This window comes from Pteronotus mesoamericanus, unplaced genomic scaffold (assembly GCF_021234165.1).
Source record: "Pteronotus mesoamericanus isolate MK-2021 breed Mesoamerican mustached bat unplaced genomic scaffold, CSHL_Meso_final contig_220, whole genome shotgun sequence".
NCBI classification, from domain to species: Eukaryota; Metazoa; Chordata; class Mammalia; order Chiroptera; family Mormoopidae; genus Pteronotus; species Pteronotus mesoamericanus.
The window spans coordinates 9898938-9926872 of NW_026555091.1; the positions used below are offsets into that span (position 1 = coordinate 9898938).

Below are 27935 nucleotides of genomic sequence, written 5' to 3' on the forward strand. Positions count from 1 at the left end.
CGGAGGGTCTGAGCTAAGCCCCTGGCCTGGCGCCCTCCCAGCTGCACAGGCGCGGGGCGGCCCTGACAGCCCCCGACAGGAATCAGAGGCCCCGGGCCGCTGTCTGGCCCTGCTGAGGCCTGGGCTGTCCCCTGTTCCTGGTTAATTCCTTATCACAGGGAATTTGTGACGCCCCGGAACCGGGGGAAGATGATAGAACGGCCCTGCCTTCCGAAGCTTCCAGCTCCCGGCCACTCGGGCCCCACCCGGGCCGCCACCCCCACCGACCGGGACGCACGGCAGGGCCCAGCGTGTCCAGCGTGTTTCTCTAACAGGAGAGGATTCTAGAAACACCCGTCCCCCCGTCCCCACATGCACAGGGACCTCCGAGCTGCGAGGGCAGCCGGCGGGGGGGGGGGAGAGTGGGGGGGAGCGTCTCAGGACCCCGACTGAGGGTGGGCCAGCAAACAGCCCTGTCTCTGCCCCGCAGGGTCGCGGCCATGTTACTTAGCCACCTGGTGCCTCAGTTTCCCCAGAGGTAATGGGATGAAGCCGTATCTACTTCAGAGCAGCGCTGCTGGGGGTAAAGGGGAGGGAGGTCCTGCCAGAGACCACCATGCGCTCCCAGGGCTGGGAGACCCGCAGTCCCCTCTGATCTTTGTTCCCTGAGGGCAGCTGTTATCTTTGTGCCTTTGGAGCCCAGAGCCACCCCCCTGAAAGCCCTCACTGGCTGACACACTGGGGCCTCCGCCCCCTCCCCGCCCTCCCAGGCACTGGGCCTCTCCCAGCTGTTCACGCCCCAGGGCCTTCTCCCAAACTTTGTCCCTGAAACTGTTGGTGACACTTCCTGGGAGGGGCGTCCCCTGGCCTCCCTGGGACACTGGGGCCCGGCACCCGTCTTATTTTGTGGGCGCCTCCCGTCAGACCCGCGGGCCACGCTGCTGGCACTTCGCATGACGGGCCCAGCCCTGTGTCCCCCGCACCTGGGCAGGCCCGGCAGGCTCGGTGCTCCCCGGTGCCCCGCAGCGAGCAGCACCGCCGGCCGCTGTCTGTGCCGCGGCCCGTCTCCCGGGGTGAGGCTGGGCGCCGGGGTCCGCAAGGGGGTCTGCTGCGTGGGAGGCCCGCGTTCGGGAGCCCTAGGGTGGGCAGAGGCCCTGGTCACCGCAGAGTCCCACAGGGCCGGACGTACTCCCTGGGAGAACCCGGCGGCCAGGTGCCCTGGGAGGCGGGGACGCGGAAGCCTGCTCGCCCGCAGCTGACTGACGGCTCCCACGGACCACGCCCCTCCCCCCCAGCTGGTGCCAGAGACTCCGTTAGATATTTTAAATTTAATACTTAATTAAATAGAGGATCTTGAGACATTCAGAACCAGCGAATGTGTTGAATAATTAGAGATTATTAAACTGCTGTTCACAAAAGCAGTTAGAGGAAAATTAATAGACTGGGGTAAGGAGATCATCGGGGATCAGGGTTTTCTAAACGTTCCTGATGCTGCCCCCCCGCCCCGCCCAGCTCACTGGTGGCGCTAAGTGGCTGGCTGGGGGCGGTTTTGTTGCCTGGGAGGGTGCCCTGGGAGGTGAGCCCGGTCAGTGCTCGCGGGCGTGAGTGTGCGGCCGGCAGGCGTCCCAGAGCGACCCTTGGCCGATGGCCGCCCGGGGCGGGGGCCTGGGCGTTTACGGTGCCCTGACCTTCAGCAGAACCATGCGTGTCTCCTCGCGGCTGCTCCGTGACCCCTGGGCCCTTGGAGGTTCAGGGCCAAGGAAACCGGGCTGCCTCCTCGTAATGCAGAGCGTGGGGCACGGGCTCTGGACCTGACCCGGCTGGGGAGGGCTGAGGGCTCCTCAGCTACATGGCTGACCTGGGGTCGGGGGTGGACCTCACAGGGGAGGGGCCTGGGCCCACAGGTGTGGAGGCGACGGGAGGGGGCTCACCTCTGTGCCCCCTCCCACCTCCAGGCTGATGCCCCTTCCTGGGCACCTGGGGCCGCCCCCGCCCAGGGCCGCGTGGCCTCCCCCAACCCCCGCCTTGGGGCGCCCCTGCAGAGGGTGGGGCGGGGCTGAGCCTGCACGCCCACACCCGCCGGCGCTCCCGCAGCGGCTCACTGTGGCTTCCCTCCGCCCACGACCCGGAGCCGGGAAGACGGCGCCAGGAAGCCCCTGAACTGGGTTAATGGGGCCGCGGCACCGCATCGCGGGGGTGCTGAGCCTGTGCGCACCCCCCCGCCCCCCTTCCCACTCCCCCCGCCTCCCCTCTTCCTCCCAGGCCCCTGTCCCATCCCTGAGGCCCGGAGGGCAGAGCTGCGGGCGGGCTGGGCTGAGCTGGGGGGCTGGGGCTCCGCTGCCACCGAGTCTCTGGTGGCATGAGGGTCCGGGACATCCTCAGACTCAGCCCATGGCGTGGCTGCCCGCCGGGTTCCTGGGCTGAGTCCTGGGGGACGTGGGGAACTCTGGGGCGCGAGGCAAGTGGCCGAGCTCAGGAGGGAAGCGGCCGGAAGAGTGGGCTGGCCTGGCAGTGGGGGTGGGCACCGGGGGCTCCTTCCTGCGGGGCCCCTCCCTGGCAGGTCCCGCCCTTTTCACCAGTTGGAAACAGGCTCCTAAAGGAGGCCCCCTGAGGCCCGCACACACGTGAGCGCCATCCCCCAGCTGGGTGCTGCAGGTGGGTTTGCAGCTGCGTTAGCTGGGGGGGCGGGGGCAGCCCACGCGGAGCCAAGCGCTGCCGAGCCAGCGCCAGACTCCCCGACCGGACCTGGGAGCTGGCTGCCCTCGGCCCTGCTGGGTGGTCAGCACCAGCCGGGGCCTCCCGGGGGCTCTGTGTCTGGCTGGTGTGCCCCCCGACCCCCCCACAGCCTGATCAGGTGCTGGCAGCCGGGCAGCAAGCACAGCCTGCACAGCCCCCCGAGGGCCGGCCTGCCCCGCCCACGCTCCCCTCTGGGCTCGTTGTGCCCTGGGGCCTTGGCCGCCCCTTAGGGCAGAGGGGACGGTGGCCCTGGGGCAGGGGCCTGTCTCCAGCCCAAGTCTCATCCCCGCCCGGCTCCGTGCGGGGTTTCCTGGGCGACAGCCAGGGTGGCCCCGGACCTCAGCTGGCACCGCGCTGTGTCCCAGGCTTCCTGTCCCAGGCCAGGGCCCCCGCAGAGCCCCTGGCTCTGCCTGCCCTCCTCTGGGCAGGGCTGGGGGCTGAGGAAGGGGGAGGGCCCCCGCCGGTGGAGGCGGGGTCTCGCAGCGACACCCTGCCTGCCTGGCTGCCGGGTCCCTGGTGCCCCGCCGCTGCCCGGGCGGGGAGAGAGGCCCGGTGCCAGGCGCTGTGCGCTTCAGAGTAGCGTTTCACACCCAGTCGCAGTTCCCAGCTCCCGCAGGTCGGCCGGGCAGAGCCGGGGAGGGGCTGGCAGCTCCGCCCACCAGCCCCTCTCCTGCCAGTGCTGCCGCTGCCAAGAGCTGGCGCGAGGCCCGGCGCCCGCCCCCGCCCCACAGCCAGGAGCGCCCGGGCGCCGGGCGGTGGGGGGTGGGGGGCCTGGGGGATGGCACCAGGGCAGAGTGGGGCCGTCCCTGGGGGCCATGAGGGAGGCCACCAGCCTTGGAGGGGGTGCTGGCCTGGAGGACCCTGGGCACGGCTGCTGTGTGCCTCAGTTTCCTCTTCTGTGACGGTGGCCGCTGCAGGTCCACACCACCCTCTCCCATCTCCCCCTGCCAACAGCGGCCTCCCCTTCCCCCCCGACTCGGCTCAGGTGCTTTGGGGGACCTGCTGCCTTGCTCGGGGGGCTGGTGAGGAGCTGGGTTCAGCCCCACACTGTTCCTCGGGGCGTTACTGGAGTTCAGTGGGCGGCCCCCCGGCACCTGTCTCTTCCTGCTGCCCTCTCACGGTGGGGCGCTGGGCCACCACAGTGACGGCCCCCGGCCGCCCTGCCCCCCGCTTTGTGGGCGGTACGCCCGGTGGGGGGCCACTTCCACTCCCTGGTCCCCGCCCTTGGTCCAGGGGGCCCCACACCTCACGGCCCTGGGGCTCACAGGTCCAGGTTAACTCATGTTTCTGAGGAAAGTTGGTTCTGTTTTGTTTGTTAAGTGATTTTATGGGCGTAAATGAATGCTGTGTTTTACATGTGGGTGTTTCTGTTTAGGAAAAGTAAGTAGCTTGTTTGATGCCTTTGCCGGCCCCGGCTGGGCGGGTGTGCGTGGCGGTCTGCGTGCGAGGCCCCCTCTAGACCTTTGGCTCAAGGGCGCTGGGCCCGGGGGCTGGTCTGCGTGTGGGGCGTGGGCTCCGTCGGGGTGGGCTCTCCCGTCCGGCCTGCCCGGGAGCTGCGTGGGTGCTGTCGCACCAGTGTGGCCGTGGCAGCGGGGACGCAGCCGCAGGGCCGCCCCTCGCCGCCGCCTCCCCGCCGCCCCCGTCCCTCCGGCGTCTTGCAGTGTCAGCTTGGATTCCTGACGTCAGGGCAGGCGTCGCCCTGGTGTTTTAGGACACACCCGCCTCCCGTTCGATCCGCAGTGACAGGTCTCGGTGGTGAAATGCAGTCCTTTACGGCACTTACGTCCCGAAGACAGGCCCCCACGCACGCTGCTCCCCTGGTTTTCTTTTGTGCCTGGAGTCAGGCACTTGCCCCGCAGGCAGCCACCCTTCACGCCCCGGCTCCCCCAGACCGCAGCCAAGCTCCGCCCAGCGCTCACGCAGGCGGGCGCCTGACCTCGTTGGAACAGGCGGCACAACGGGAACATGCACCGTAGGGCAGACTCAAGGGTCCCGTCTGCGTCCGGTCGAGTACGTGGGGCACCTGCTCCGAGCGCGCCCTCGTCTGTAGGAAATGCACAGCGGGGGAGGCCAGGGACGTGCACGGGCAGGAGAGACAGAAGCCCCGTCCCTGAGAACCCGAGCTGCACCTGGGCCGTTCTTTTAAGTTCAAAAACTGCGCGCGGTAACATGTTTAGAGAACGTGTTACTTCACTGTGAAAGAGAAGAGCCTCCAGGAGCCTGCCCCTCCCCCGTTTGGCCCTGCTTCACCGGCAGGGGCAGGGGAGGGGGGCGTCCGCCCCTGGTGCTGGGCCTCACACACCAGACCCCGCAGTTGTGTTTAGCGTCGGAGAAGCAGGACCCAGGCGGTGTTCTGTCGCGTTGCGTCCATTCGTCCGTCTGGCGGGGTGTGGGGCTGCTCCCATGTCTGCGGACACCTCGGCTGCCACCCGGCAGCTGGGACGGGCCACGCAGCTGCGCAGGCGTGGGACTGAGGGGGACCTTGCAGCGCCGGGGACAGGGGGTGGGGGGCCGCGCTGAGGCTGGCGGCGCTTCCCGGAGGCTCGAGCGCCTGTCCTGGGAGCAGGGGAGCCGGCGGAACGCCCCAGGTGACCCCCTCGCCCAGCGCATTCTATCTGCAGGTGTGACTTCCTCCCTCAGAAATGCACATGCATGTTGGCAAGTATGTCCGCGTGTCCTGACCCTGCACTCCCTATGCCTGGCACCAGGCCAGCGGCCAACCATGCGACTCGTGGGCGAGGGACCCTCCTGCCCCCTGCAGCTTCTGCTGGTGGCTGCTGGGGCGCCAGGTGACGCCATGTCCCTTTCTGTCCCCAGATCACCAGAAGCTGGAGAGAGAGGCTCGAATCTGCCGCCTTCTGAAGCACTCCAACATCGGTGAGGGCCCAGGGGCGGGCGGGGTCCCCCCTCCCTCCCTCCCGCTGGCAGGCAGCCTGCCCCCTCCAGGCTCCAAAGGCTCCCTGTGCACTGAAGCTCCCACCCCGTCCCCTGCAGCCCGAGCAGGAAATCTCCTTGGGGAGGGGTCCAGGGTTGGGCAGCACCTGTTGGGGGCACCCACGCACCCTCTGCAGCTCCCAGCTGGGGTTCTTATGGAAACACAAGGGTCCTGGGTGTCCTGTGGCTTCAGGAAAGCCACAAGGTGGTGGATGACAAAGAAAAAGACGTTGGAAACCAGAAAGCAAAGACCACGCCGCGTGCAGCCCCGACTGGGCTCCGAGGTCCGGTCCTGCGGAGCCTCTGCCGTCCCACCAGCCCGGGGCCCAGAACTGTGGTCGGGGGATCCCACCCCTGCCAGCTGTCCCTCAGGGACAATGCAGCCCAGGGGCCCCCGCCTTAGTCTCGGGGTGCCGCCGCCCTGCCCAGGCAGCCCCTCCTTCCTGGCACCCCAGGGCGAGTCCGTGGGTGGTGCAGGTGGTGGAGCTGCCCAGCCTAACCCTGCCTGCCCCACACCTCCGGGCTCCAGGGTGGACCCAGCCTACCACCCTGTGAGCGCCCGGGCGTTCCAGCGGCCCGTCCTCACCTGTGGGCTTCTCGGAGCCGGGCCCCAGGCCTTGCCGGCTCTGGGAAGCAGCCAGGATGCCCTGAGGGGGCAGTGGGCCTCCTTCACGGGGTGGGGGGGCGGCTTCTCCCGGGGGAGGCTACGTCCCATTTCCTGGGAGCCTGGGGTTGCTCCAGCCCCTGGGCCTGAGCCCCTGCCTGTCAATGACAGGCTCTGAGGCTGAGTCCTCTGGAGTCCCTGGCACGCAAATTCCTGTCCTGGCCCGAGAGGGGGAGGCGGGGGCCCAGGAACCTGTCTTGGCCAGCGCACCGGGGTTCGGACGCGGGTGTCCACGGGGACCGCAGCGCACTCCTCACTGGTTGGGGCGGGGCCCGCAGGCTTAGGGCTCCAATCCGGCCCCACCACCTGGTGGGGGCCCCTCTGCCACCAGGCAGCAGGCCCAGCCCGCCCTGCACACGCCCTCTCCTTGCCAGCCTTGCGCCCATGTGCCCAGCGCCAGCCACGGCTGGGCCTGCACTCCAAGCGTTAGTCAGGGGAGGGGACCAGGTGTCCTTTGGGTTGGGTGTTTGGACTGCCCTTCAGCACGACGCCTCGTGTGCTCAGTGCGGTTCTGGGTCAGTGCTGAGCAGTCCCCGAGGTCCTTGCAGCAGCTTCATTCCAGGGCACGGGGGAGGCAGCGCTGAGACTTCGGGGTTTAGACGGAACATTCCAGAGCACGGGGGAGGCAGCGCTGAGACTTCGGGGTTTAGACGGAACATTCCAGGGCACGGGGGAGGCAGCGCTGTGACCTGACTGCTTTGGGAGCCTCGCAGCCGTGGGATCACACAATGTGACCTTCGGTGACGGCTCCTTTCCCTGGGCGTGACGTGTGCGCGGCCTGTGCTTGCGGCAGCGAATGGCAGGGCGTCCTCCCTTCTCTGGGCCGCGGGTGCCCCTCACATATACGGGGGCCGGTTTGCTCCTCCGTTCGTCCATTATCGACGTCTGGCTTTGCCTGTCGGTGGGGTGGCTGGTCCTCCCTCCCGCCAATGGGTGTGCCCCGAGCCGCGGGTCACCGAGCTACGTGGTAGCTCTGTGTTTCGTTGTTGAAGGATCCACCAAGTCTTTTCATCGTTTAGTCTGGGGGTGTCTCGCCGTCACCCTGCCTCACTCTGTCCACACGAAGGACGCGACGGAGACCTGGGAGCTCCGAGGAAGATCGTCCGGGGATTGGCATGCATTTCATGGCTACACGATCGGCACATGGGGCGCTGCCCGTGGCTGGTGGGCTGCACAGCTGGGCCCCCAGCAGCAGCTGCGCAGGCGGAGTCCCCCGCCCGCCTCCCCGGGTGGGCTAGATTCTCTTCAGAGACAAGGTGGGACCCGGGCAGAGGAAATGGCCAGGTGCCCTCCCTGGGCAGAGAGCATTGCGTGGGGACAAGCAGGACCCTGCTGTCCCTGGGTGTCTAGCACGAGCACAACCCACAGAGGCCCCACACGCACGCCCGTGTTGCACCTGACTGTCCAAGAGATCTCAGGTTGGCACCTTTACCCACCCCCGTCCCCACTCGGCACGTGTGTAGGGACACCTGCCCCCACACCGGGCAGCCCGGAGCCAGGAGCCAGCCAAGGGCAAGGGGCCTCTGTCTCACTGGTGGGCTGGAGGCAGGGCACTTGGAGGTTGCTGCTCAGCAGCAGGCAGGTCCCCAAACCCCCTTGCTGTCCCCAGGGTCCCTGAGGTGACAGATTAAACAGCCAGGCAGGGAGAATCTTCCGCTGCCTTGTTAAATGGGGCCCAGCGCTACTCTGGGACTAAGCAGAGCCCTTCCCCTCCACTCAGCGGGGTGCCTGCCTCCCCGGACTCCCCGGCCTTCCCTCTGCGCACCCCCCTCTCCCGCCCTCTGGCCCCGGCTCCGTGATGGCAAATTTCCACCTCCTGTTTCTGGGGCTGGAACTCCACTCCCTCCTGGGGCGGCTCGAGGGTGAGCTGGGCAGGGGGGCGCCAAGGAGGCCCCGGCCCTGGGCGGGCTTCCTGCAGAGGCCACGGCAGCAGGGCCACGGGCACAGGCTCAGGGCCCGGGTGCCACGCACAGCTCAGCGCGCAGCCGCTCGGCCTGCGTGCCACGGGCGGGGCTGGTCTCTGCCAGGGACGGGGCAGGTCCCGGACGGGGCCCGAGAGGGACCCACGGCGGCCCCGCGCCTGGACCGGGCCCTGGAGGAGCCGAGGCCCCTCCCGCTTCCCCCGGGGCTGGGGTGTCCCCCCAGGGCTGCCCACCGGACCCTCAGGGCTGTGTGGTGCTGCGTGCCTGCACCCGCATGTCACGTATCTGCTGTTTTCATTCCGGTAGATCTGACGAGTCGCTCTTTCCTCAGCCCCGTCTGTGAAGTTGGGGCTGAGGTGCTAGCTAGGTTTTCTCTTTAACCATTAAAATAATATGCAACTATTTTTAAATGTTAAAAAGTATTTTTTTAAACGTGCCCATGTGCACACAGCCTCAGCTCCCACGCAGACCCCCATGTCTCCCTGGGCGAGGAGGTGGGACCCCCCCGCCGCCCCTGCCCCGTCAGCAGGGCCTGGGGTCTGGCCCCGTCACCTGCACGGCGGGACAGGGGCCTGGGCAGGGCGGCCCCCGCCAGGGGGAAAGCCATCAGCTTCGCAGACCCTGAGGCCCCAGGGGCCGGGTGCCCGGCATGGGCGGAGACCGAGGCCCCAGGAGGGTCCCTGGCCGTCAGGCTCCAGCCCTAGGTCAGGGGTCGCTGCCAGCACAGCGGGGTTCCTGGCAGTGAGGGCTGGGCCCCTGCGGGGAGCTCAGCGGGAGGTGGGAGGGTGCTGAAGCCAGTGAGGAGCCAGGGCGGCGTGGGGCCCCGGCTGGGGTGCGGGCCCTGGGGGGCAGCCCCGTGGGAGCTGAGCGCCCCCCGCCCGTTCACACTGCGGCTCACGGCCTCTGTGGGCTGCGACCGGCTTCCTGTCTGTAACCTCTCGGGATGGCCAGCTCCCAGCCGGTACCTGCCGAATGCTTAGGGCAGCGCAGCACCCAGCAGGTGGGGCGCGGTGTGCGGAGCGAGCCGCTCCCAGGAGGGCTTGCCGTTCAGGGCCGTGCGTCTCCCGCGCAGGGAGAGGAGGCGCTGGGCCTGCCTTCCTGGGCCACAGCCCACTTCTCTGTCTCTCACCGCATCATCGCCGCGGGCCTGGGCCGGCGCGGTGCGGGCTCAGGGATGGAGGGAGCCTGGCTAAGCCGTGATGCGGGTGCGGGGTGAGTCACACTGCTGACCTCGTGGCCTGGCACCGGAGCGCAGGGTCAGAACCTTGGAAGGGACGCCTCACTGGGGGCTGGGGCCCCTGCCCCTCAGTTTCTCTTCCCAAGGCCTCTCAGTGGCTCTTTTCTGGGGCCCAGTATGTGAGCCGTCTGCACACCCGGACGCCCCCCGGGCACGGACTGGGCTGCGGGCCAGTGGGGCCTGCGGGGCCCCCCGACTCTGCCCCCGCCCCGTGCCACGGGAGCCCCAGGCCCTCACAGAGGTGGCTCAGCGGCCGGCCCTCACGGCCTCTCCTGTCCCCACAGTGCGTCTCCATGACAGCATCTCCGAGGAAGGGTTCCACTACCTCGTCTTCGACCTGTAAGTGCTCGGCGTCAGGCCTGGGCGGGGTCTGCGGCCGCCCCAGCCGCCCGGCCCGGCCTTCCTCGCCTTCCCATTGGCTTAGCCATGAGCGACGCAGTCCCACGGGCCACGGCCGCCGCGCTGGGTCCTCTCCTCCAAAGGGAACACCCTGGAGACAGGAAGTGAGGCCTGTCCTCGGCTTCCATCCCTTCTTTCCCTCAGTGTCCCCCCCACAGCTGGGTGGGGGCACCCCCAGAGGGCACAAGCGTGTGCATGTGTGTGTAAGGATGCCTGTGTGTGGCTGTGGTTGTGTGTGCGCATTTGTAGATGTTGATGTGTGCGAGGGATTGCATGGACACGCATGTCTGCGTATGACTTGTGAGGGTGTGCATGTCCACACATGCATGCAGGTGCATGTACCCTTGTGCAGTGTGATTTGTGGGGCATGTGCATGTGTGTGCCATGCAGTTTGTGGGTGCCTGCCTGTGTGCATGGAGGTGTGGGGGCCGCGTGAGAAGGCAGCTGGGGCCTCTGCCACGCCCCCCCGCCCCCCGCTGGATTTAGCAGCAGTGATCTCACCCCTCGCTCCCTGACAGCGCCCTGCGCGGCGCTATATTTAGCCGTCTGTGAGTCACTACCACCGGGGACACGGGCGCTCGGGCCACGGGGCAGGCAGGGGCCACAGGCTCTGGGCAGCCCCATGTGGCCCCCAGGCTGTCACGGGGCCAGGAGAGCCCCGCCGGGTGCTGTCGCCACGGTGACGGGCTGCCTGCCTGGAGGGCTCTCTCCCCCTTAAAGCGCCGCTGCCTGGGGCTGGGGCGCACGGAGGCCCGAGGAGCCCTGAGGAGCCCTCAGCCCAGTCAGGTTCCTCGGTCAAGAGGGGCTGGGACAGTCCCTGCGAGGATTTGGCCACCGCTCCGCACCCCTGTGTCCCACAGACACCGCTGGGAGTCACCGGTCCGGTGCCCAGGGCCGCCAGGCCAAGGCTGTGCCCTGAAACGGCTGCCCCCTGGTCCCTCGGGAGTGGCAGGCTCGCTGTCACGCATTTCCCCAGGAAGTGCCTGGGCCACCAAGCTGGAGAGTGGCCTTGTCTGGGGCCTCCGGTGGCTGATGGGTGTGTGTGATCCCGGAGCAGACCGGGGAGGGGATGGTGTGCGTGCTTGTGCATGCAAGTGTGTGTGCTGTGTGCACACGTGTATGCGCATGCATGTGCATGTGGTCCTTGTCCCTCCGGCTCCACGACAGGCAGGTGTGGGGAGAAGCTGTGGTCCAGCAAGAGGAAATGGGGTGGTGTTTCTTGGGGGTCGAGGAGGAAGGGCCTCTGAACCCAGTGCTTGCGGGCGGGTGTGAGGACGAAGCCTTCGGCGCCGCCACGTGCGAGTCCTCGGGAGGCCATCCGCCCCGGGTGACAGTGGCCATGGGCAGAGGGGCGGGTGGCGGAGGGTAGGCGGTAGACAGTCATGGAGGGTTCGGGATGACAGGGCCCAGAACCGTGACTCCCGTGTGCTTTCCCGCAGCGTCACCGGCGGGGAGCTCTTCGAGGACATTGTGGCCAGAGAGTACTACAGTGAGGCGGATGCCAGGTGGGTGTCCCTCACACACCTGTCCTGCCCGCCCCCAGCCCCACTCCGGCCCCCGGCCCCCACTGTCCCGGACATGGGCCAGGCGGCCGGGCGGAGGGCTCACCTGCCCCCTGGCTGGGGGCTGGGCCTGCTGGGCTCCCCCGGGCAGGAGGCGGCCCACAGAGGGGAGCTGTCCTTGGGGTGGGTGGCTGGTGGCAGGTGGAGAGCAGGGTGGTCATGGGCGTCCCCCGCCCCTCCCTTGGGTGTCGGTCAATAACTCTTAGAGGCGCCCCCAGCCGACCTTCCTCACGGGGATTTGAAGTTTCCAATTGATTGTCCCCAAAACAGACGAGGATTCCCTGTCCAGACACCCTCCAGAGCCACCCTGATGGCAAGAGCGGCCTCTGTGTCTGGCTGTCCTCCCTGGAATCCCAGCCCAGGAGCCCTGGGGCAGCGGGCAGGGAGCCAGGCCCCCCTAGGGGATGGAAGGACGGGGGGGGGGGCTCTCTCCAGGCGGGGCCTCCTGCCGGGCAGCCCTTCCTGCCGGGGGGTGTGCCCTCGCCAGAGGATGCAGGGGATGGGTGGCCTCAGAAATGCCATGTGTAGTGTGGCTGCTGGGGGTGGCAGGGCCCCTCCTGGGAAGGGTCGGCTGCCGTGGTCTGCTGCGTGCCCTGCTTGCGGGCCACGTGCCGCCCGGACCCATGACAGGAGCATGGCTCCTGATTGTGCACCGCGGCCTGGAGACAGCTGAGGGCGGCCACGCCCTGCCTTGTCTGCCTGGTGCCTAGTCCAGGGAGATGTGCGCTTAAAAAAACAAGAAAAGCTGAGAGTGGCCCTCTTTAGGGGGTGGAATTATGGATGCTTTTCAATTTTTTAATCTTGTCTATTTTTAAATTTTTCTTTAATGAATATGTATTACTTTGCTAATCAAGAAAAATGAATATTACTTTTTAAAGCAGCTTTTTGTGACTTGCTTCTGCACCCACAGGCCACCTTGCCTGTTGGTGACGGCCTGAGGCCCTGGAAGAAGTTGTCCGTGGGTCCTGGGGTGGCCCAAGCTGGGCAGCTGGGGCTGGGGCTGGGGTGGTCTGGGAAGGGGGAGGGGAAGGCCATGGCCGAGGATGCAGGGGCACTGGCTGATCTTCAGAGGCTCCTGGGGGAAAGGCTTTCACTTTGCAAACAGCCTGCGAGCGGCCTGTCCCTTTTGAGAGGAGGAAAACGCTTTTTATTTCCTACTTACTAGAAAAGTAAAAAGTGGGGCACAGCCACCTCCTCCCGCTCCGCCAGGCTCCCCAGGGCCTGCCCGGACGTCGGAACCCACCTGCCCGCCAGGGGGTCAGGATCCAGGGCCCAGGCCTTCCTCACACCTGCCAGGGCACCGGGCTCCGGAGCAGCAAAGGCAGGCCAGGCCTGGAGAAGAGTGTATCACTGGCCGCCCTCGAAGGGATGTCACGGCCCAGGGCCAGCACCCGGGTTGGAGCTTGCCCTGGGCGGAAGAGGGATAGCACCTGGACCCTTGGGAAGGTTGTTTGCCTTTGCTCTCTTGTTTCCCTGCCTGGACCATCCAGCCCAGCTCCTGAATCCGCAGCGTCCGCCCCTGGGCACAGCCCGGGGCGTGGTGCCTGCCATGTGCTGCAGCACGAGGCCCGGGGAGGGGGCAGGGCCGACAGCCCTCGCCCCACTCTGGGCCTGGAGCCCCTGCACCCTTAGGCCAGCATCTCCCAGGGCCTTCCCTTGGAGCCCCGGGCACGCCCACTAGGCCACGCCCCCAACAAGGCCCACATCCTCCAAGCCACGCCCCCAAGGCGCCTGCACCTCACCAAGTCCCGAGCACGCCCTTGACCACGCCCTGGGCCAAACTTTGACCCACATCCCCCCGACCACGCCCTGAAGCCGGCCACGCCCCCTACCGACTCACAGCCCTCCTGGCCACGCCCCAAGTAGCGCCTACACCTCATCACGTCCTGGCCACGCCCCCAGCCAGACTTTGACCCACATCTCCCCCCGACCACGCTTTCTGCTGCTCGGGCCACGCCCCATGCCCCGCCCACAACCGGACTGCCGCCCACAGTCCAGCCACGCCCCCAAACGTCTGTGAGCCCACAGCCCCTTCCTTGCCGCCTGCCCCTCCTTCCCGGGTTTCACCCCCTTCACCCCGCGGATCCCTCCCGCCGGCATCGTGCCTTCTCTCGCGGGTGGGCTCTGCTGACTTTGCGGCGCCTTGGACCTGGCCCAGCACAGGAGGCCTCCCAGTTTGGCCGTGAGGAGGGGTGGCAGGGCGGAGGGACCCACCTGCAGCTGCCCCCGCTCCGAGGTCCTGCGCCCTCCTCCGCGTTAGAGACGAGCGTTTGAGCGTTTGACAGTTGTATGGGCGCCTTGCCTGGGCCAGGAGGGAGTCTGGCGGGCCGCCACGGGCGCCCGGGGCTGCGTTTCCCTGGGAAGCCCCGGAGGAAGGGCTCAGGGTTGTGGGAGGCAGGAGCCCCCAGGCAGAGGGGAGCAGGGCCCTTCCCTTGCCCGCGACCCTCCAGGGCCTGCTGCTCAGAGCCCAGCCCTGGCGAGCGAGCTTCCAGGGGCCCAGGTGCGCGTCCCTGGCGGAGCGGAGGCCAAGCCGCGCTGCCGCCCTGACGCCCTGGCGGCCAGGGAGTCAGGAGGAGGAAGTGGGGCCTTGTCGTCAGAGTCGGTGAGGAAACCGAGGGGTCTCTTTTCAAACCTGTAAAAGCAAAGTTCAAAGCCTTTACAAGCCAGTTTTAAAACCCCTGAAAAGCAACGTGGCTCGTGCGAGACGGAAAAAGGGCCGTGGGAGCGAGCGCTGGCTGTCCAAGAGGAGGAGCTGGGAGGATCCCGAGCTCCCGTCCAGGACCCGCGCGCCTCCGTGATGCCACTCGGGAACCACTCTGAGCACGAAGGTGACTTTCTGAATTGCCAGGACGGGACAAACGGCCCCCCGAAGAAGCAGGGAGGAGGACATCGGGACCAGCCACCGCCAGCAGCCTGCGTCCTCAGGCCGTGGTTTCAGCTTGGAGACCAGGGCAGGGGGCTGTGCCCAGAAGTCCCCACAGGTGGGGCTGCCGGATAGGGCTGCTCTTGGGCAGCCGGGTGTCCCCTCGACCTGCAGGCTGCAGAGGCTACGCCCGTGCTGGGGACACTGTGCAAGGAGCCAGCAGGAGATTGGCCAGCGCTGCCTCGTCGGCAGGGGGTGGGGGGCTGTTTTCTGTCGGGGAGCCTGGTTTGCTTGTCTAGCTCTTGCTGATCACAGGGGGCAAGGCCAGGGAAAGCCTGTGTCCAGCCTGCACGAGTGGCCCTCGGGGTGTCCCTGACGCGTCAAGCAGGGCCTGCAGGACGGTGGACAGGGCAGGAATGTGGGACCGGACCTCAGCGCTGCGCGCCCAGCCCGCGGCCGGCAGGAGGTACAGGCCGAGCCCCGCTGGGCAGGAGCCCCGTTTTCCAGGGGGGTCTTGGAAGAGGGCGGGGCGAAGCCCACCCGTCCAAGCCTACCTCACAAGCAAGCGGCGCTGTGGCAGACAGACCATGGGTCCTACTGATGTTTGGGGACCACACCTGAGAGGAGAGAGCAGCACATTCCTACAGTCGCCGCGGCCACAGATGCTGCCCAGACACCACGCAGAGGACAGGGCCGCCCCAGTGCAGTGGAGACAACGTGGGAGCTTCGAGGGCACCCACATGGAGACCCAGAAGGGCGTCTTGGAGGGCGAGGCCTCTGGGCTGAAGACATGAACCCAGGGCTGGAGCCGGTGTTTGCGGCGATGGATGGGTCAGCGCCAAGAGGCCTCCCGGGCATGGCAGGCTGCCCAGGGCGCAGGAAAGGCCAGCCCGGGCTGACGGGCCTCCGGTCGCAGGAGGAAGGCCAGGGTTCTGCAGGACCGTGAGGTTCACAGCCGGGCCACGGACCACCCCCGACCGGGGGCAGAGCCAGTTCAGGGCGAGGCTGGTCAGCAGGCAGGGGGTCCCGCAGGCCTCCCTGCAGGGTCCCAGCAGCTGCGCGGCGGCCTGTCCTGACCGCAAGGGCAGCTGGATGTGGGCAGGAGTTGGGGGGCGGGGGCGGAGCAGGACCCAGGTGCCAGCCCATGGTGGCCATCGAAGAGCAGGGGCCGCAGAGGACCCGTCATCGCTGGGGCTCAGCTCTGGGTTCTGCCACGTTGGGGGGAAGCTCAGGTTGACTCTTCTGTGCAGTGGCTGCTGGACTGTAGATGTGGCCACAGTTTGCGGGGAGAGGGCTGGTCCCCCACCCCTTTCCCTCGTTTGTCATTAGGAACGCTGAAAACATGAAGCGCACTCCTCCCGCGACCCTCGGTCCCTGCACGGGGCCCTGCAGAGGCTGGAGGGGTTCTGGGGGAGCCTGTCTGCCCCACCTCGGCCCAGCCAGGGGGCTGTGAGGGACCCCGTGGACGGTGGGCTCCGGGCGGCCCACGGCCCCAGCCTCGCCGAGCTGCCGGCGACACAGGCGTGCGGGTCTCCCAGGCCTGGGCCTGGCTCTGGGGGCTGCCGGAAACAAGGCACTTGGCAGAGGCCGGCTCAGGCTGCGGAGGTTCGCGTGTGTCGGGCTGGGGCATCTGATCCATCGGGTGGGGGACGTGGTGAAGCTCAGGTTGGGGGGGCAGGGAGCCCGGACCTCTGCCTCGGGCCCCTGGGCTGCTGCAGGGCTGAGCTGTCCGGCGGAGGCAGGGGTGGGGGGTGGCCGGGGTGGGGGTGGGTGTCCCTATTTGTCAGTAGGAAGCGGCACCTGCTCTGGCCCACGAGTGACTGGGGGCTGCAGCATCAGCACTGCCCGCACCTGGGTGACCCTTGTCCTCTGCCCTCTGCTCTTTCACCTCTGCCCTGTCCCTGCCTGGGTCCCCCCAGCCTGCTTTGCAGGGTGGGGCTCCGCCCCGGCCTCCCTCCCGGACGGCTGGCTCAGGGTCAGGCTTGGCCAGCGTGGGCCTGGGGAGGGGCTCTGGGGAGCCGGGGGCCCCCTGAGCGTCGTCAGGGGGGCCTGGGCGGGGGCACCGGGGCCGGCCGTGCCTGAGCTGACCTGAAGGTGAGGGAGGCACCCCAGAGGCCACAGCGCCTTGATTCCCCGCCTCCCGCAAACCCGCCAGGCTGGGACCCCTCCCTCATGCCACACGCACCCCCACCCCCAGCTCCTGCACCCCTGCCCTGGCCCCGCACTAATGCACGTGCTGTCTGCCGCAGTCACTGCATCCAGCAGATCCTGGAGGCGGTTCTCCATTGCCACCAAATGGGGGTCGTCCACAGGGACCTCAAGGTGAGTCCCCACCCCGCGCCGCGCGGGGCCTGCGGTCTGTGCCTGCGCGTCCCGTCGGAGGCGGCCTGGGGCGCCCTGTGCGTGGGGGCCGTGCCCGTGCATGCGCGTGTGATGTGTGAGGCTGCGTGTGCGCGTGCGCGTGCGCGTGCGCGCTCGGGGCTGTCTGCCCAAGGCCTTCGCTCCTCCAGGCTACGGGGCTGAGAGGGGCAGGTGTCAAACATCAGTCTGTGAGCACACGTCCCCGCAGGGTCTCACTTTCCCGGCTCAGGTGTAGACCTGGCAGGTGGGACTCGGGGATGTGCGTGCAGGTGGGGCTGACGCCGCAGGCGGAGCCGGGGCGGCGGGTAGGGGGCTGGTCTCCAGAGTTGCTGTCTGCAAACTGCCGCCCCCCCCCCCCCCGAGTCCCTGGCCCTCAGCTCAGCTCAGCCCCAGCAAGTGGCTCCCGACCTTTCCACAGGGCAGAGGCCGGGGCAGGGCCCTCGGGGGGAACAGCAGCCCTCCCCTGCACCCGCGTTCCTTGGACTCCAGCTCTCTCCAGGCTGGTCCGGCGGTTTCCTGTCGGGGTGGGGCCCCCTGGTGGCGGTGGAGACAGCTCTCCCCTGGTGCTGGCGCCGACTGGGGCCACCCCTCCCGCGGGCCTTTGAGGGGGTGTGTGTGTGCGTTGAGCTCCGCACGGTGCTCCGGGGACGATGTCATGCCAGCAGCAGACCCAGGACCCTCTCCTGAGCCCGTCCCCTGCCTCTGCTCCCTCTGTGCACATCCCAGCGGTCCCTGTCCTTTCACGTGTCTGTCTTGTGCGCTTGTGCTGTCCTCTGTCACTGTCTTGTCTGAATGGGCCTCACTCGGGGCGTCTGAGAGGAGGGGCCCCGGGCGTGGGCAGGAGTCCCCACTTCATTCCTGGACCCCGCAACCCGCAGCGGACTCTGAGGCCAAGGCAGAGGGCGCTCGCCCAGCCCGCGGCCTGGGGCACACGGGATCCTTGCTGGGAAAAGGGGGGGCTGCAGGGCCTCCTGCCAGGTGTGGGAAGCAGCCTGGCCAGAGAGGCCCTGCCCTGGCTCGGCCCCGGAGCTCCGGCCAAGGCGGGAGCGTGGGGACGGGAGACTTCCTGGGGCGGGGCGGGGTGGGCCCTGCACATTCAGGCCCAGCCCCGGCTGCGTCCCTGCCCGACTTCAGGGGTTGGGGCCCCTGTTCGGCTCACGCTGGCAGCATGGGGCGATAACCCGCCCTGACTCGCAGCAGCTCTGACGCCTGAGTTACACGCGGTGCCCACGCAGTTGGGCTGCGGGGCTGGTCTCTCTGGGTGGCACTACAGCGTCGTGACATAAGAACGTCCAAAAACCTGTAAGGAATTTATGAGAGTGTATCTGAGCCACACGGAGCGCGTTGCCTGGGAGCGAGGTCTCACCCTCCCGATGATAGCGGTGTCACGGGCTCTTTGGGGATGAAGGGGTCAGGAGGAGGGTTGCAAGGAGGTGGGAGAGAGCGAGGAGAGGCTACCGGACAGCGAACGGTTACAGGCTCTCCTGAGAGGGGTCCCGCCTGCGACAAAGGTGTTTTCCTAGGTGCCCAGAGACAGTGGGCGGGGCTAGCTCAAGGTAAAGGTCAGCTTTTCACTAAAGAAGCCGTAGGCCTGGGGCCTGAGGACCCACGCTGACCTGCAGAGTTGGGGACTTGCGGTCAGATCACCCGGTGAAGCTCCTTTCTGCCTGTCCCCAAGTGGCCGCGTGGTCTCTGTGGGCTTGCACGTGCGGAGGGAGCCCTGGTGGTCAGGGGTGAGGAGTCCAGCAGCTGAGGCTCTGAGCACTGACCCCTGGAGGCAGTGAGGCGGCCAGGACGGGCCCGGCGCACGGGACACAGCGTACGAGGGCCCCATCGGAGGGCAGCCACCGCCCTGCTGCCCCCGCAGGCCCGGGACCAAGGTCCTTCTGCCTTGGCGCTGCCCCCTGAGGGCGGAGGCAGCCCTTTCCCGCGGCTGCTGGACAGGCGGGGGTCTAGTCAGGCCCCTCCCACCGAACGAGAGCCGTGGGTGTGGTGGGTGGGTGTCCTGCACTGCCCGGGCTTTGGGGCCCTTGGTCGCTCCTCCTTGCCCCCCGGGGTCGGCACCCTGCAGGAAGCGCCCGAGCCCCCAGCTGGCAGCCCCCCACCGTGTCTCCGAGCAGCCAGACATGAGGCGGGGAGGGAAACCCTGTTGCTGATGGGACCCCCCAGGACTGGTAGGGGGTGCTCGGTTTGGTCCGGCGCCCCGAGTTCCCAGTCTGGGTCTGGGGGATCCCAGGCACACCTGTCCCTGCCCCAGGAGGCGGGAGGGCTCTGGGGTGCAGGCCCGGGGGCCCCAGGGGTCAGCAGTGCTTGGGAGACACCCACACGGCGGGGTCAGACCTGTGTGCCCCCCTGCAAACCACTGTCACCTCTGTTTTGTCCCCCGTTGGGGGCCCTGCAGCCTGAGAACCTGCTCCTGGCCAGCAAGTGCAAGGGGGCGGCCGTGAAGCTGGCAGACTTCGGCCTGGCTATCGAGGTGCAGGGGGACCAGCAGGCTTGGTTCGGTGAGCGCCGGGCTGGCGGGCCGGGCGAGGGGTGAGGTGCCCCCAGGCGCTCACACCACCCGTCCCCCCGTAGGGTTCGCCGGCACGCCGGGCTACCTGTCCCCCGAGGTGCTGCGCAAGGAGGCCTACGGCAAGCCGGTGGACATCTGGGCGTGCGGTGAGGCCCAGGGCGGGGCAGGCGGGCAGCCGCGCCGGGCTAACCCCTCCCACCCAGACCAGACCTGGGGTCCTGGCTGATGCTGAGCTCACGCGCCCCCCCGCCCCCCGCTGTGCTCAGCGGCCCAGGCGCTGGGCATTGCTGGGCAGACCGCCTGTGAAGTAGGGGGAGGGTAGGACGGCAGGGAGGAGGCTGTGAGCAACGTCCCTGTTCTCCAGCTGGCGCTGGCTCTGGCTGCGGGGGAGGGGAGCTCAAGGACCCCAATGCCCTCATGGGGCTCGCTGGCTTCAGAGAGTTCCCCCGTCCTAGTTGGGGCCAAGGCCCCGCCTGAGGGCCCTGCAGCTGGCGAGCTGGGCACCCGACCCCTGGGGCCGCCCTCGACACCCCTGGGGCCAGCGACCAGCCCGCGGCCGCACGTACGGGCGCAGGGATGAGCGGGGCTCGGCACAGGCCGCGGCGTGAGCCCGCTCCCCGCCCCCAGGCGTGATCCTGTACATCCTGCTGGTGGGCTACCCGCCCTTCTGGGACGAGGACCAGCACAAGCTGTACCAGCAGATCAAGGCCGGCGCCTACGACGTGAGTGCCGCCCGCCTGGCCCGGGAACCGGCTCCTGCCCGGGGCCGCAGGCTCCCCTGAGCGCTGTCTCCTCCTCCTCCAGTTCCCGTCCCCCGAGTGGGACACAGTCACACCTGAAGCCAAAAACCTCATCAACCAGATGCTGACCATCAACCCCGCCAAGCGCATCACTGCGCATGAGGCACTGAAGCACCCATGGGTCTGCGTAAGTCGCCTCCGCACGCCCCCCCGCCCGGCAGGCTGACCTGGGGCCCGGTCCTCGCGCGGACAGGCTCCCTGCCGCCCTGAGCCTCTCCTTGACCCCTCTCCCCACAGCAACGCTCCACGGTGGCCTCCATGATGCACAGGCAGGAGACGGTGGAGTGCCTGAAGAAGTTCAACGCCCGCAGGAAGCTCAAGGTGAGGCTCGGGCCCCGCACACCGAGTGCCCGTCCCCTCTGGGGCCCCACGCTGGCCTCCGGGGCATCCAAGACAGGCTGCTTGTCAGCAGACCACACATGTCAGGTGGGCCCCATGACCCCCTGACACCAAGCCCAAGGAGCCCACAAGTGGGCCTGGCCTCCAGGGGCACCGCGGGCCCCTCCTCGGCTGCTCACGCTGCCCCGGGAGCCTGCCTGCACTCCTGGGCCTCTGCGTGGCTCTCCCGCCCGGGGCAGGGCAGAGGACGGCTGCCCTGGTGCCTGGGTGGCGGGGGCGGGGGGCGGCCCTGGCCTGCCCTCCCCGAAGGCTGCAGCACGCTGCGCTGGTGCCAGGCGTGGCCTAGCACACGTGGACGTGCCTGTCGGGGCAGGCGGACCCCAGGGGACACCCGGGGCTCCTGAAGCATGTTTCAGGCGCTGGTCGGTGGGCAGCTTAGGGCCCAGGACGCGCACTGTTTTCATTCTGGAAGCAAGCGGCTTGTCCGGGTGCAGCGAGCGAGTCCCTCCAGACACCCCCAGGCCAAGGCCGGGCGGGTGGGGGTGCAGTCCTGGCCGGCGGCGGCCCTGGCCTCAGCCGTGGGTCTCTCCCCAGGGCGCCATCCTCACCACCATGCTGGCCACCCGGAATTTCTCAGGTGAGAACCGCCTCCTCCAGGAAGGCTCAGCGCCCCGCCCCGCGCCCCCTCCGGCCTCGGCCCCGCCCCCTCCGGCCTCGGCCCCGCCCCCGCCGCTGCGGGCCTCCCCTGCCCCGCGGAGGCCGCAGGCACCTGCCCCGCCCCTGCGTGTTGGGTCTCTGTGTCCCCGCCTGACGCCCCAGCTCCGTGTGTCTGTCCGGTGTAGGTCGGCTCCTCTGTGGCCTGTCGTTGTCCTGAAACTTCTGAGCCGCGTCTTGTGTGTGGGAGGTGAGAGGAGGGCCGGGGCCTCTCTGCTGAGCCCCGGAGGTGCCGGCGGCCCCGCCCGGGCGGGCGGGGGTCAGGGCCCCGAGGCCAGAGGCCCCGGCAGGCCCCCAGGGCAGCGTCGCCCAAGTGGGGCTGGCCGCCCATGCCCTGTCCCGCGGTTTGCGTGTGCGGAGTCTGTGGCCCGTCCTCGCTGTGTGTGCGTCCGGCGCCCTCCAGTCCCCCTGCCGTGGGCGGGGCGGCGGGCGGGCCCCTGTCCCACGGGCCAAGGGGGCGTGTCCTGCCCCAGGAGCCTGGGGGCTGCCCAGGAGGAAGGGGGCCGTCCCTTGGTGTCACTTGTCCGCACCTTGTTCTCGTCCTGCTGTGCAAGGGGCTCTGGAACCACTGCCACGTCGGCCTGGACTCTAATCTTCTTCTGCTTCCTTTGTCTCTTCTCTTCCCTCACCTCGCCCCCCACCCGTCTGTGTCCGCTCCTCCCTCGTCTCTAACCGGTGCTAACAGTGGGCAGACAGACCACCGCTCCGGCCACAATGTCCACCGCGGCCTCCGGCGCCCCCGTGGGGCTGGTGGAACAAGGTAGACGCTTCGGGCCCGCGTCCCGCAGTCGGCATGCGGCTCCCCTGGCTGCCCGGCGCCCGGGGCCGCGAGCCCCGCTCCCGCCGTGGACCGTCCCACAGAGCCCCGGGCCCTTGGCCCCGCCTAGCAAAGAAGGGACAGGCTAGGCCACCCCTACCCCGGGCCCCACATATGTGTATTTCACTGAACCCCCCAGTCCCGGCCCCTGAGTCTGGGGGTCGGGAGACCCCTCTGTTCAGAGCCCTTTGCCTCTGAAGGAGGCTCTCTTTCCAGCTGTCCATCCAATGCTCATTCAGAATGACCTTGCCCGTCCACAGCAAGTCTTGGGGCTGCCACGGGGGGTCCCAGTCCTACCTGGGGGCCCCCAGGAGAAGGGCAGAGGCAGAGGCCCTGCCCCTGAGAGCCTGCTGGCCTCCCCGCCCACCCGGACCTGCCCCCCAGCCCCACCGGGAGCCTCAGGCGTGCACAGCCATGCTGAGGCTCCAGGCCGGGGCCTTTGGCTGCCCTGAGAATGGCTTTGAAGGCCTCCTTTTGGTTCTCCCCACGAGGATCCCCTCCCTTTGTCCCAAACCCATGAGGGGGGACCCTGGTTCTGCTAACCTGGTCCCAGGAGGCCCAGGTGAGCTCCCACCTGCCTGCAACCTTGCCCGGACCCTGAGAGGGCTGCTGACCTCAAGAGCTCCCCTGGGCCCGCGGGCCCAGCCCTGGCCAGGGGCCGGGGTGCGGACGTAGGGCGGGCGGTGCCACTGCGGGCCGACCCTGCTGCTGCTGGGCAAAGCCCGTGTCCTCCCAGGCCCAGGCTCAGGCCCTTTCTTGCCCTCGTGCCTGCCCCACTCCCGCCCCCAAGCCCACAGGCTGGGCAGCCCTGCACGCCCGACTGAGGACCCAGCCTCCCTGGCTGCCCCCCCCCCGGCAGCAGGACAGGGCCCGCCGTGGGGGGCAGGGTCTGTGCTCCCCGCCCCCATCCCGTGGGCAGGTCCCGCAGGCAGGCCCCAGAGGGCCGTCCTGAGTCCCTCCCTTTCCGGGCCTTTCTAAAGCACCTGCGGGGAAGGACGGGCAGGGTCAGGGAAGGTGCGGCCAGAGGCTCCCGGTGCAGCCCTGCCGCCAGGCTCAGGGAGAGAGGCGGGCGCCCGAGCTGCTCCCTGCCTGGCCCCCGCCTGCCCCGCCGCCCGCCTGCATGAGGCTGCGTGCATGTGGGCTCTGGGGGCCGCCAGTCCCGAGGGTGGTCAGTGCATGTGGACGGAGCCCAGCATGGCTGTCCCTGGGTGGCCGGTGACAGGGCGAGGCCAAGGCCTGCCCTGCGCGCTGGGGGGCCTCCCCCGTCAGGTCAGCCCTCCTCGGTGGCTGCACCGAGCCCAGCAGACGTGGCGGGGAGGGGGCGTGGCGTGTGTGATGGGCCCCGGGGCCGTAGCTCCTCTGTGGGGGCAGCCGGGTGTCTCCGAGGAGCCGTTGCCGTTGACCGAAGCCCCGGTCAGGTCCCAGGGCGCCTTCCCCCTGAGGGCCTCGGGCCGCTGCAGTGGCAGCGGCCTGGCCTGAGGACCGCCCTGGGAGGAGGGGTGGGCAGAGGGTCTGCACTCGGGCTGCGTGGGCTCCTGCCGGCTCCTGCCGTGTCGCCTCGGGGAGCGTGGCAGCGCCGCCTGTGCCTTTGCCAGCCCAGACAGGACTCAGCCGGCTTTGCAGCTGGGTCTCCAGGAGACGCAGGGGCCAGCAGCTGGGCTGGGGCCGCACGGGGCTGGCTGGGGGGCTGAGGAAAAGCAGAGGTGTGTGCTTGGAGCCCAGGCACTGACCCGTGCGGCCCCAGCAGAACGGCCGGCCTCGGGCAGCGAGGCCTGCAGCCCCGGTCCGTAAAACCGAGAACCGAAGGGGACCCTCTTTAGACCGGGGCCTGAGGCACGGTCCCCAACTGCCTCCCCCGGGGCCTGACCCGGGCAAAGCCTCTTCCCTACCCAAGGGGGAGCCTGGCCTGGGCTGTGTCCCCGCGCTGCTCCTAGCTCGAAGCTGCCGGGAATGCGGTGGCCGGGGCTGTGCGGGGTCAGGGCAGCTCGCCCCCAGCCTGCCCGTCTTAAACCGGAGACCGGGGTCAGCTCGCTTGGCTCGTAGGACACGCGCCTTCAGGGCCGGACGCCTCCCCCTCGGGCACCGCCGACTGCGCGGCCAGCTGGCCGGCCAGCACTGATGGGGCCCCTGGGCTCCGTGACCTCAGATGACTCCCACTTGTGGCGCGGTGGGGCCCACATTGGCGAGGGGCGGGGGAGGGGAGGGGCTGTGGCGGGGAGGCCACATTGGTCCCTGCGGGGCTGTGCTGTCCCTCGTCGTGAGCGGCAGGTTTCCACGTGGCCCCAGGAGCTTCTGGCCCTGGGAGGCCAGAGGCAGGGCGGCCAGGTGCCAGGGCCTGAGCCCAGCCGCCAGGCGTCACCCTTGCAGGGTCTGCGGTCCTCCACTCGCGGGGGTTTGCTGGGGACCGGGCCGGGGCCAGGCTGCTGGGGAAGCGCCGCCCTGTGGGTCCCGGGAGGGATGCTTTTGAGAGCCGACAGGTTTCGGGGGAGTCAGGACACTGTGTTCAGGGCGGCTGCCCGGGTGGCCCAGCAGGCCTCCGACCCAGCAGCCGCCAGGGTCCCCGCACGGAGCCCCGAGGCAGCGCTGAGGACTCGGAGGACGGTGGTCGGCAGGCAGTCCCACTGCCTGGGCCCGGGCTGGTCACTGCACGGGGTTCTGGCCGTGCTTCTTGGGCTGAGTGGCAGCAGGACCCCCAGAGGGCTTGCCGAGCCGGTGCCTGGCCCGGCTTCCTGCCCCCCGAGCAGGGAGGCGGCGGGCGATGCTAACGCTGCTGGCGGAGGGACCCCACGCCTCCCTGGGCCTGAGGTCTGTCTGCTCCACTGGCCAGGGCAGCGGCCTCCAGGGCTGCTCCCAGCAGGGCAGGCTGGCCAGGCCCTCCGGCCGCCCCGTCCCTGGGAGCCAGCAGACCGCAGCTCAGGGCCAGCCCGCCGGAGCCTTTGGAGCCGGCCCGGGGCCCTTGGCGAGGGGCCCTCTGCTGCTTCCCTCACCCGCGCGTGGCCGCTGCTTGCCTGCTGGTGGGCTGGGTGGGCAGGGTGCGCTGGGGATCCTGGGCGCAGGCTCGCTCTCTGCCCGAACTGACGCACGCCTTGTTTTCTCTCTCCCCGCCTCACGCCCTCCCCTCCCCTCCTCACCTTGTCTTGTCGAAGGTAAGCTGGCTTCCTCTTCTTGCAGCTCTGTAACTAACATAGACCTCTGTGGAGGGCGCAGGCGCCAGGGTCCGGGGAACGCGGGGGCGGCAGGTGGGCGGCTCGGAGGGGGAGGCAGGCCCGGCCGCCCCGACCAACGGGGAGGGTCAGGGCAAGTGGCCGTCTGCCCCGTCTGAGCATCAGAGGCTGCAGGTGGCCCTTGGCCCCCCGACACGTGGCATCCTGCTGACCCCCCCAGAGCCTGGCCCTGGGCGGGCGGGCACGGAGGCCGGCCTGGCCCCGGCGGCTGCCAGAGCCAGGCCAAGCAGCAGCCCCACAGGGAAAGGCCGCCCCTCGGGGCTCTGGCTGCGGGGGCAGAGCTCTGAGTCCCGTCTTCTGAGGCAGAGGACAGGCGGCGAGGGCAGGCGGGCACATGGGGTTGGGACAAGCGCCCCCTGTGGGTGGCCAGCGGCAGCCCCACCCCCGCTGCGAACACGGGGACTTGGGACGGACACCCAGCAGCCGCCTGTGTCCCCGCCTGGGGGCGCTGCCTCCCTCCTCTCAGAGCCCCCCCGGCCGCCCGCACGCCGAGGGTCCCGAGTGGGAGGAGAAATTTTGGCGTTCTCAGGAGACGAGGGCCCCCCCCAGGGCCCCCCAGGACAGCCACCCCTCCCTCACCCTCGGGAGGCTCGCGGGCCCCCGGCGGCCGCGCCCTCACAACGCCTGTCTCCCCCCAATGCAGCAGCCAAGAGTCTGCTCAACAAGAAAGCGGATGGAGTCAAGGTGAGTTCTGTCCCCAGGTGCCTGCTGGGGCGGAGCCGGGGAGGCAGGGCCTCGCCCCCTAATGCTCCTCTCTGCCCCCCGCAGCCTCAGACGAACAGCAGCAAGAACAGCGCAGCCGCCACCAGCCCCAAGGGGGCGCTCCCTCCGGCCGCCCTGGTACTGCGCCCCTCGGCCCTCCCTGCCTGGCGTCCGGCGCCCGGCTCTGTGGCGGCCTGGGTGGCGGCGGGCCCGGCTCCCGCCCGTCTCGGATGGATGGAGCTCTTCCGGGGGCTGTGAGGCCAAGATGCAGGACTCAGGGCGCTGCCCTGGGCCGCGCCCGGAGCCCGGGGCCAGGCCTGCGGCGGAGCCGGGGCAGCGGGGCCCTGCTCCAGGCGCCTCGGTCGCCAGCAGATGCTGCCTGGGGGCTGGGCTCTGCTGTCTCTGCAGGAGGAGGGGGGGCTGTCCTTCGGAGCCCCCCACTGGCCTGGAGGGAGGCGGAGCCTCCGTGGTGGTCTCCCATCAAAGTCATCACAGCTGCATCCCGCGGCCCGAGGCCACTCGGGACGCCCGCCTGCGTGGCTGTGCTGACCTGTGGCCGCCCAGAGCCGGGGGCGCAGGGGCCCCTGGCAGGGGAGGGGCCGGCAGGCGCAGGCCGCTGGGCCCACAGCTCGTGGCCTCGCCTGGGGGCTCCCGCCCAGGGAAGCCCCGCAGCCGGTGGTCGTGGCTGTGGCCTGAGTGGAGGCTGGGGTTTGCTGGTCCCAGGGAGTCGTGGCCCCGTCCCTGCTTCCTCCGGGAGCCGCCCCGACTGCCCACGGGCAGGCTGGGCCCCGGGGCGGGGCGGGGGGGGGGAGTCCTGCCGGCAGCCCCGCCCGGGACCCCTCCGTCCCGCGCGCCTCGGCCCCCACCCCCGCGCCATCTTCCAGCCTGGGCCCCCACGCCAGCCCCCCCACCCCGCTTCTCGCCCGCGCCCGGGGCCGCAGCCCCCCGTCGGCCGCGGTCCGGCGCCTCGCCTGCTCCATCCCGCTGACCTGGCCCTGGGCCTCTCCCATCTGCCTCCACCCGCTGCTTGTCCCTGCCTCTCCCTCGCTCCGCTGGGCGCCACCGTCCCTCTCCTCACCGCCCTCCTTCCTTCCTCTGTGCTTCCTTCTTCTGTAGGAGCCTCAAAGCACCGTCATTCATAACCCTGTGGATGGGATCAAGGTACTGCAGCGCCCTCACCCTCCGCGGACCTTCTGCGGGGGCGGGAGGCAGACCCCCAGCCCTGGGGACGGTCTGGGCATGGACCCTCTGAGGGCGGGGGTCGCGCAACCCCTCCCAGGGCAGACGGCCCCCGGAGGCCCCAGCCGCCTGCCTTGCAGGTGTCGCTGCGCCTGCCCACTGGGGACACGGGGGCCGGGCTGCCCTGAGGCCTAGAGCGGGGGCCACAGCTCAGGACCCTCCTGGCTGTCGCCGGCCCTGTCCACTCCGCATGGCAGAGGCCAGGCCTGGCCCGGCCGGGGGCAGCGCGTGCAGGGCCCTGTTCCCAGGATCCCAGGGCAGAAGGGCCCGGGGGTGGGGGCAGCACAGACCTGTGACCTCGCCCACCCGTCCTTCCCCTGCTGCCTGGTGCTTCCGGCTGCGCTGGCCCCTCCTCTGCACCTCTCCGCTCTGCACCTGCTCGCCGCAGCTGCGGCATTGCTGGGGCGGGGGGGGGAGGGGTATGGGCGGGTGGCCTGGGTGCTTCTAGGACCAGCACCCCCACCCGAGCCCAGGCCTGCAGCTGGGCTCCCCCGAGCCGCGGGCTGAGACCTGGGGACTGGGGCCATGGTCCCCCGGCCTCTCGGCTGTCCCGGACCCAGGGTGCTACCGAGGGCCTGGCTGTTTCCCCGCCTGACCCCGTCTCTGGCCCAAGGCTCCCGTTTCTCTGGCGAGCAGCCTCTGGGGCTGTGCCGCAAGCTCTGATCCCCCGGCAGATAGACCCCAGCGGGCCCCGGGCCCAGGGCAGCGGGTGCTGCCAGGGCCAGGGCCTGTCCCTCGGGGGCCCCGCTGAGCTATTCCTTACCGGGAGTCGGCAACGACGGCTGGCACCTGGTTTTCGTATGAAGGGCAACAAGCCACGAGTGGGATGGGAGGTGCTGGGCTGTGTCCTGTGCTCCGAGGCCCCTGGAGCGGTGGGGCCAGGCCCGCCTGGATGGCACCGGCCAGCGAGGGGCGTGCACCGCGCTCG

At 69.6% G+C, this 27935-nt stretch overlaps 1 protein-coding gene across 7 annotated transcripts in view; it reads left to right on the forward strand.

Annotated features, from left to right (window-relative positions):
• CAMK2B (calcium/calmodulin dependent protein kinase II beta) overlaps positions 1–27935 on the forward strand; it is a 51104-nt gene that overhangs the window by 15925 nt on the left and 7244 nt on the right. Inside the window, exons 3-16 of one of the 7 annotated variants that reach the window (XM_054571407.1) lie at positions 5533–5592; positions 9757–9811; positions 11311–11376; positions 16546–16618; positions 19059–19161; positions 19235–19318; positions 19800–19894; positions 19977–20099; positions 20210–20293; positions 20906–20948; positions 21711–21785; positions 25710–25750; positions 25835–25906; positions 26885–26929. In XM_054571407.1, the coding sequence (XP_054427382.1) occupies positions 5533–5592; positions 9757–9811; positions 11311–11376; positions 16546–16618; positions 19059–19161; positions 19235–19318; positions 19800–19894; positions 19977–20099; positions 20210–20293; positions 20906–20948; positions 21711–21785; positions 25710–25750; positions 25835–25906; positions 26885–26929 (1019 nt within the window). Of the gene's footprint in view, positions 1–5532; positions 5593–9756; positions 9812–10789; positions 10908–11310; positions 11377–16545; positions 16619–19058; positions 19162–19234; positions 19319–19799; positions 19895–19976; positions 20100–20209; positions 20294–20905; positions 20949–21710; positions 21786–25709; positions 25751–25834; positions 25907–26884; positions 26930–27935 lie in introns of those variants that run through there. The other 6 variants (XM_054571408.1, XM_054571409.1, XM_054571410.1 and 3 more) reach the window with 6 other exon arrangements.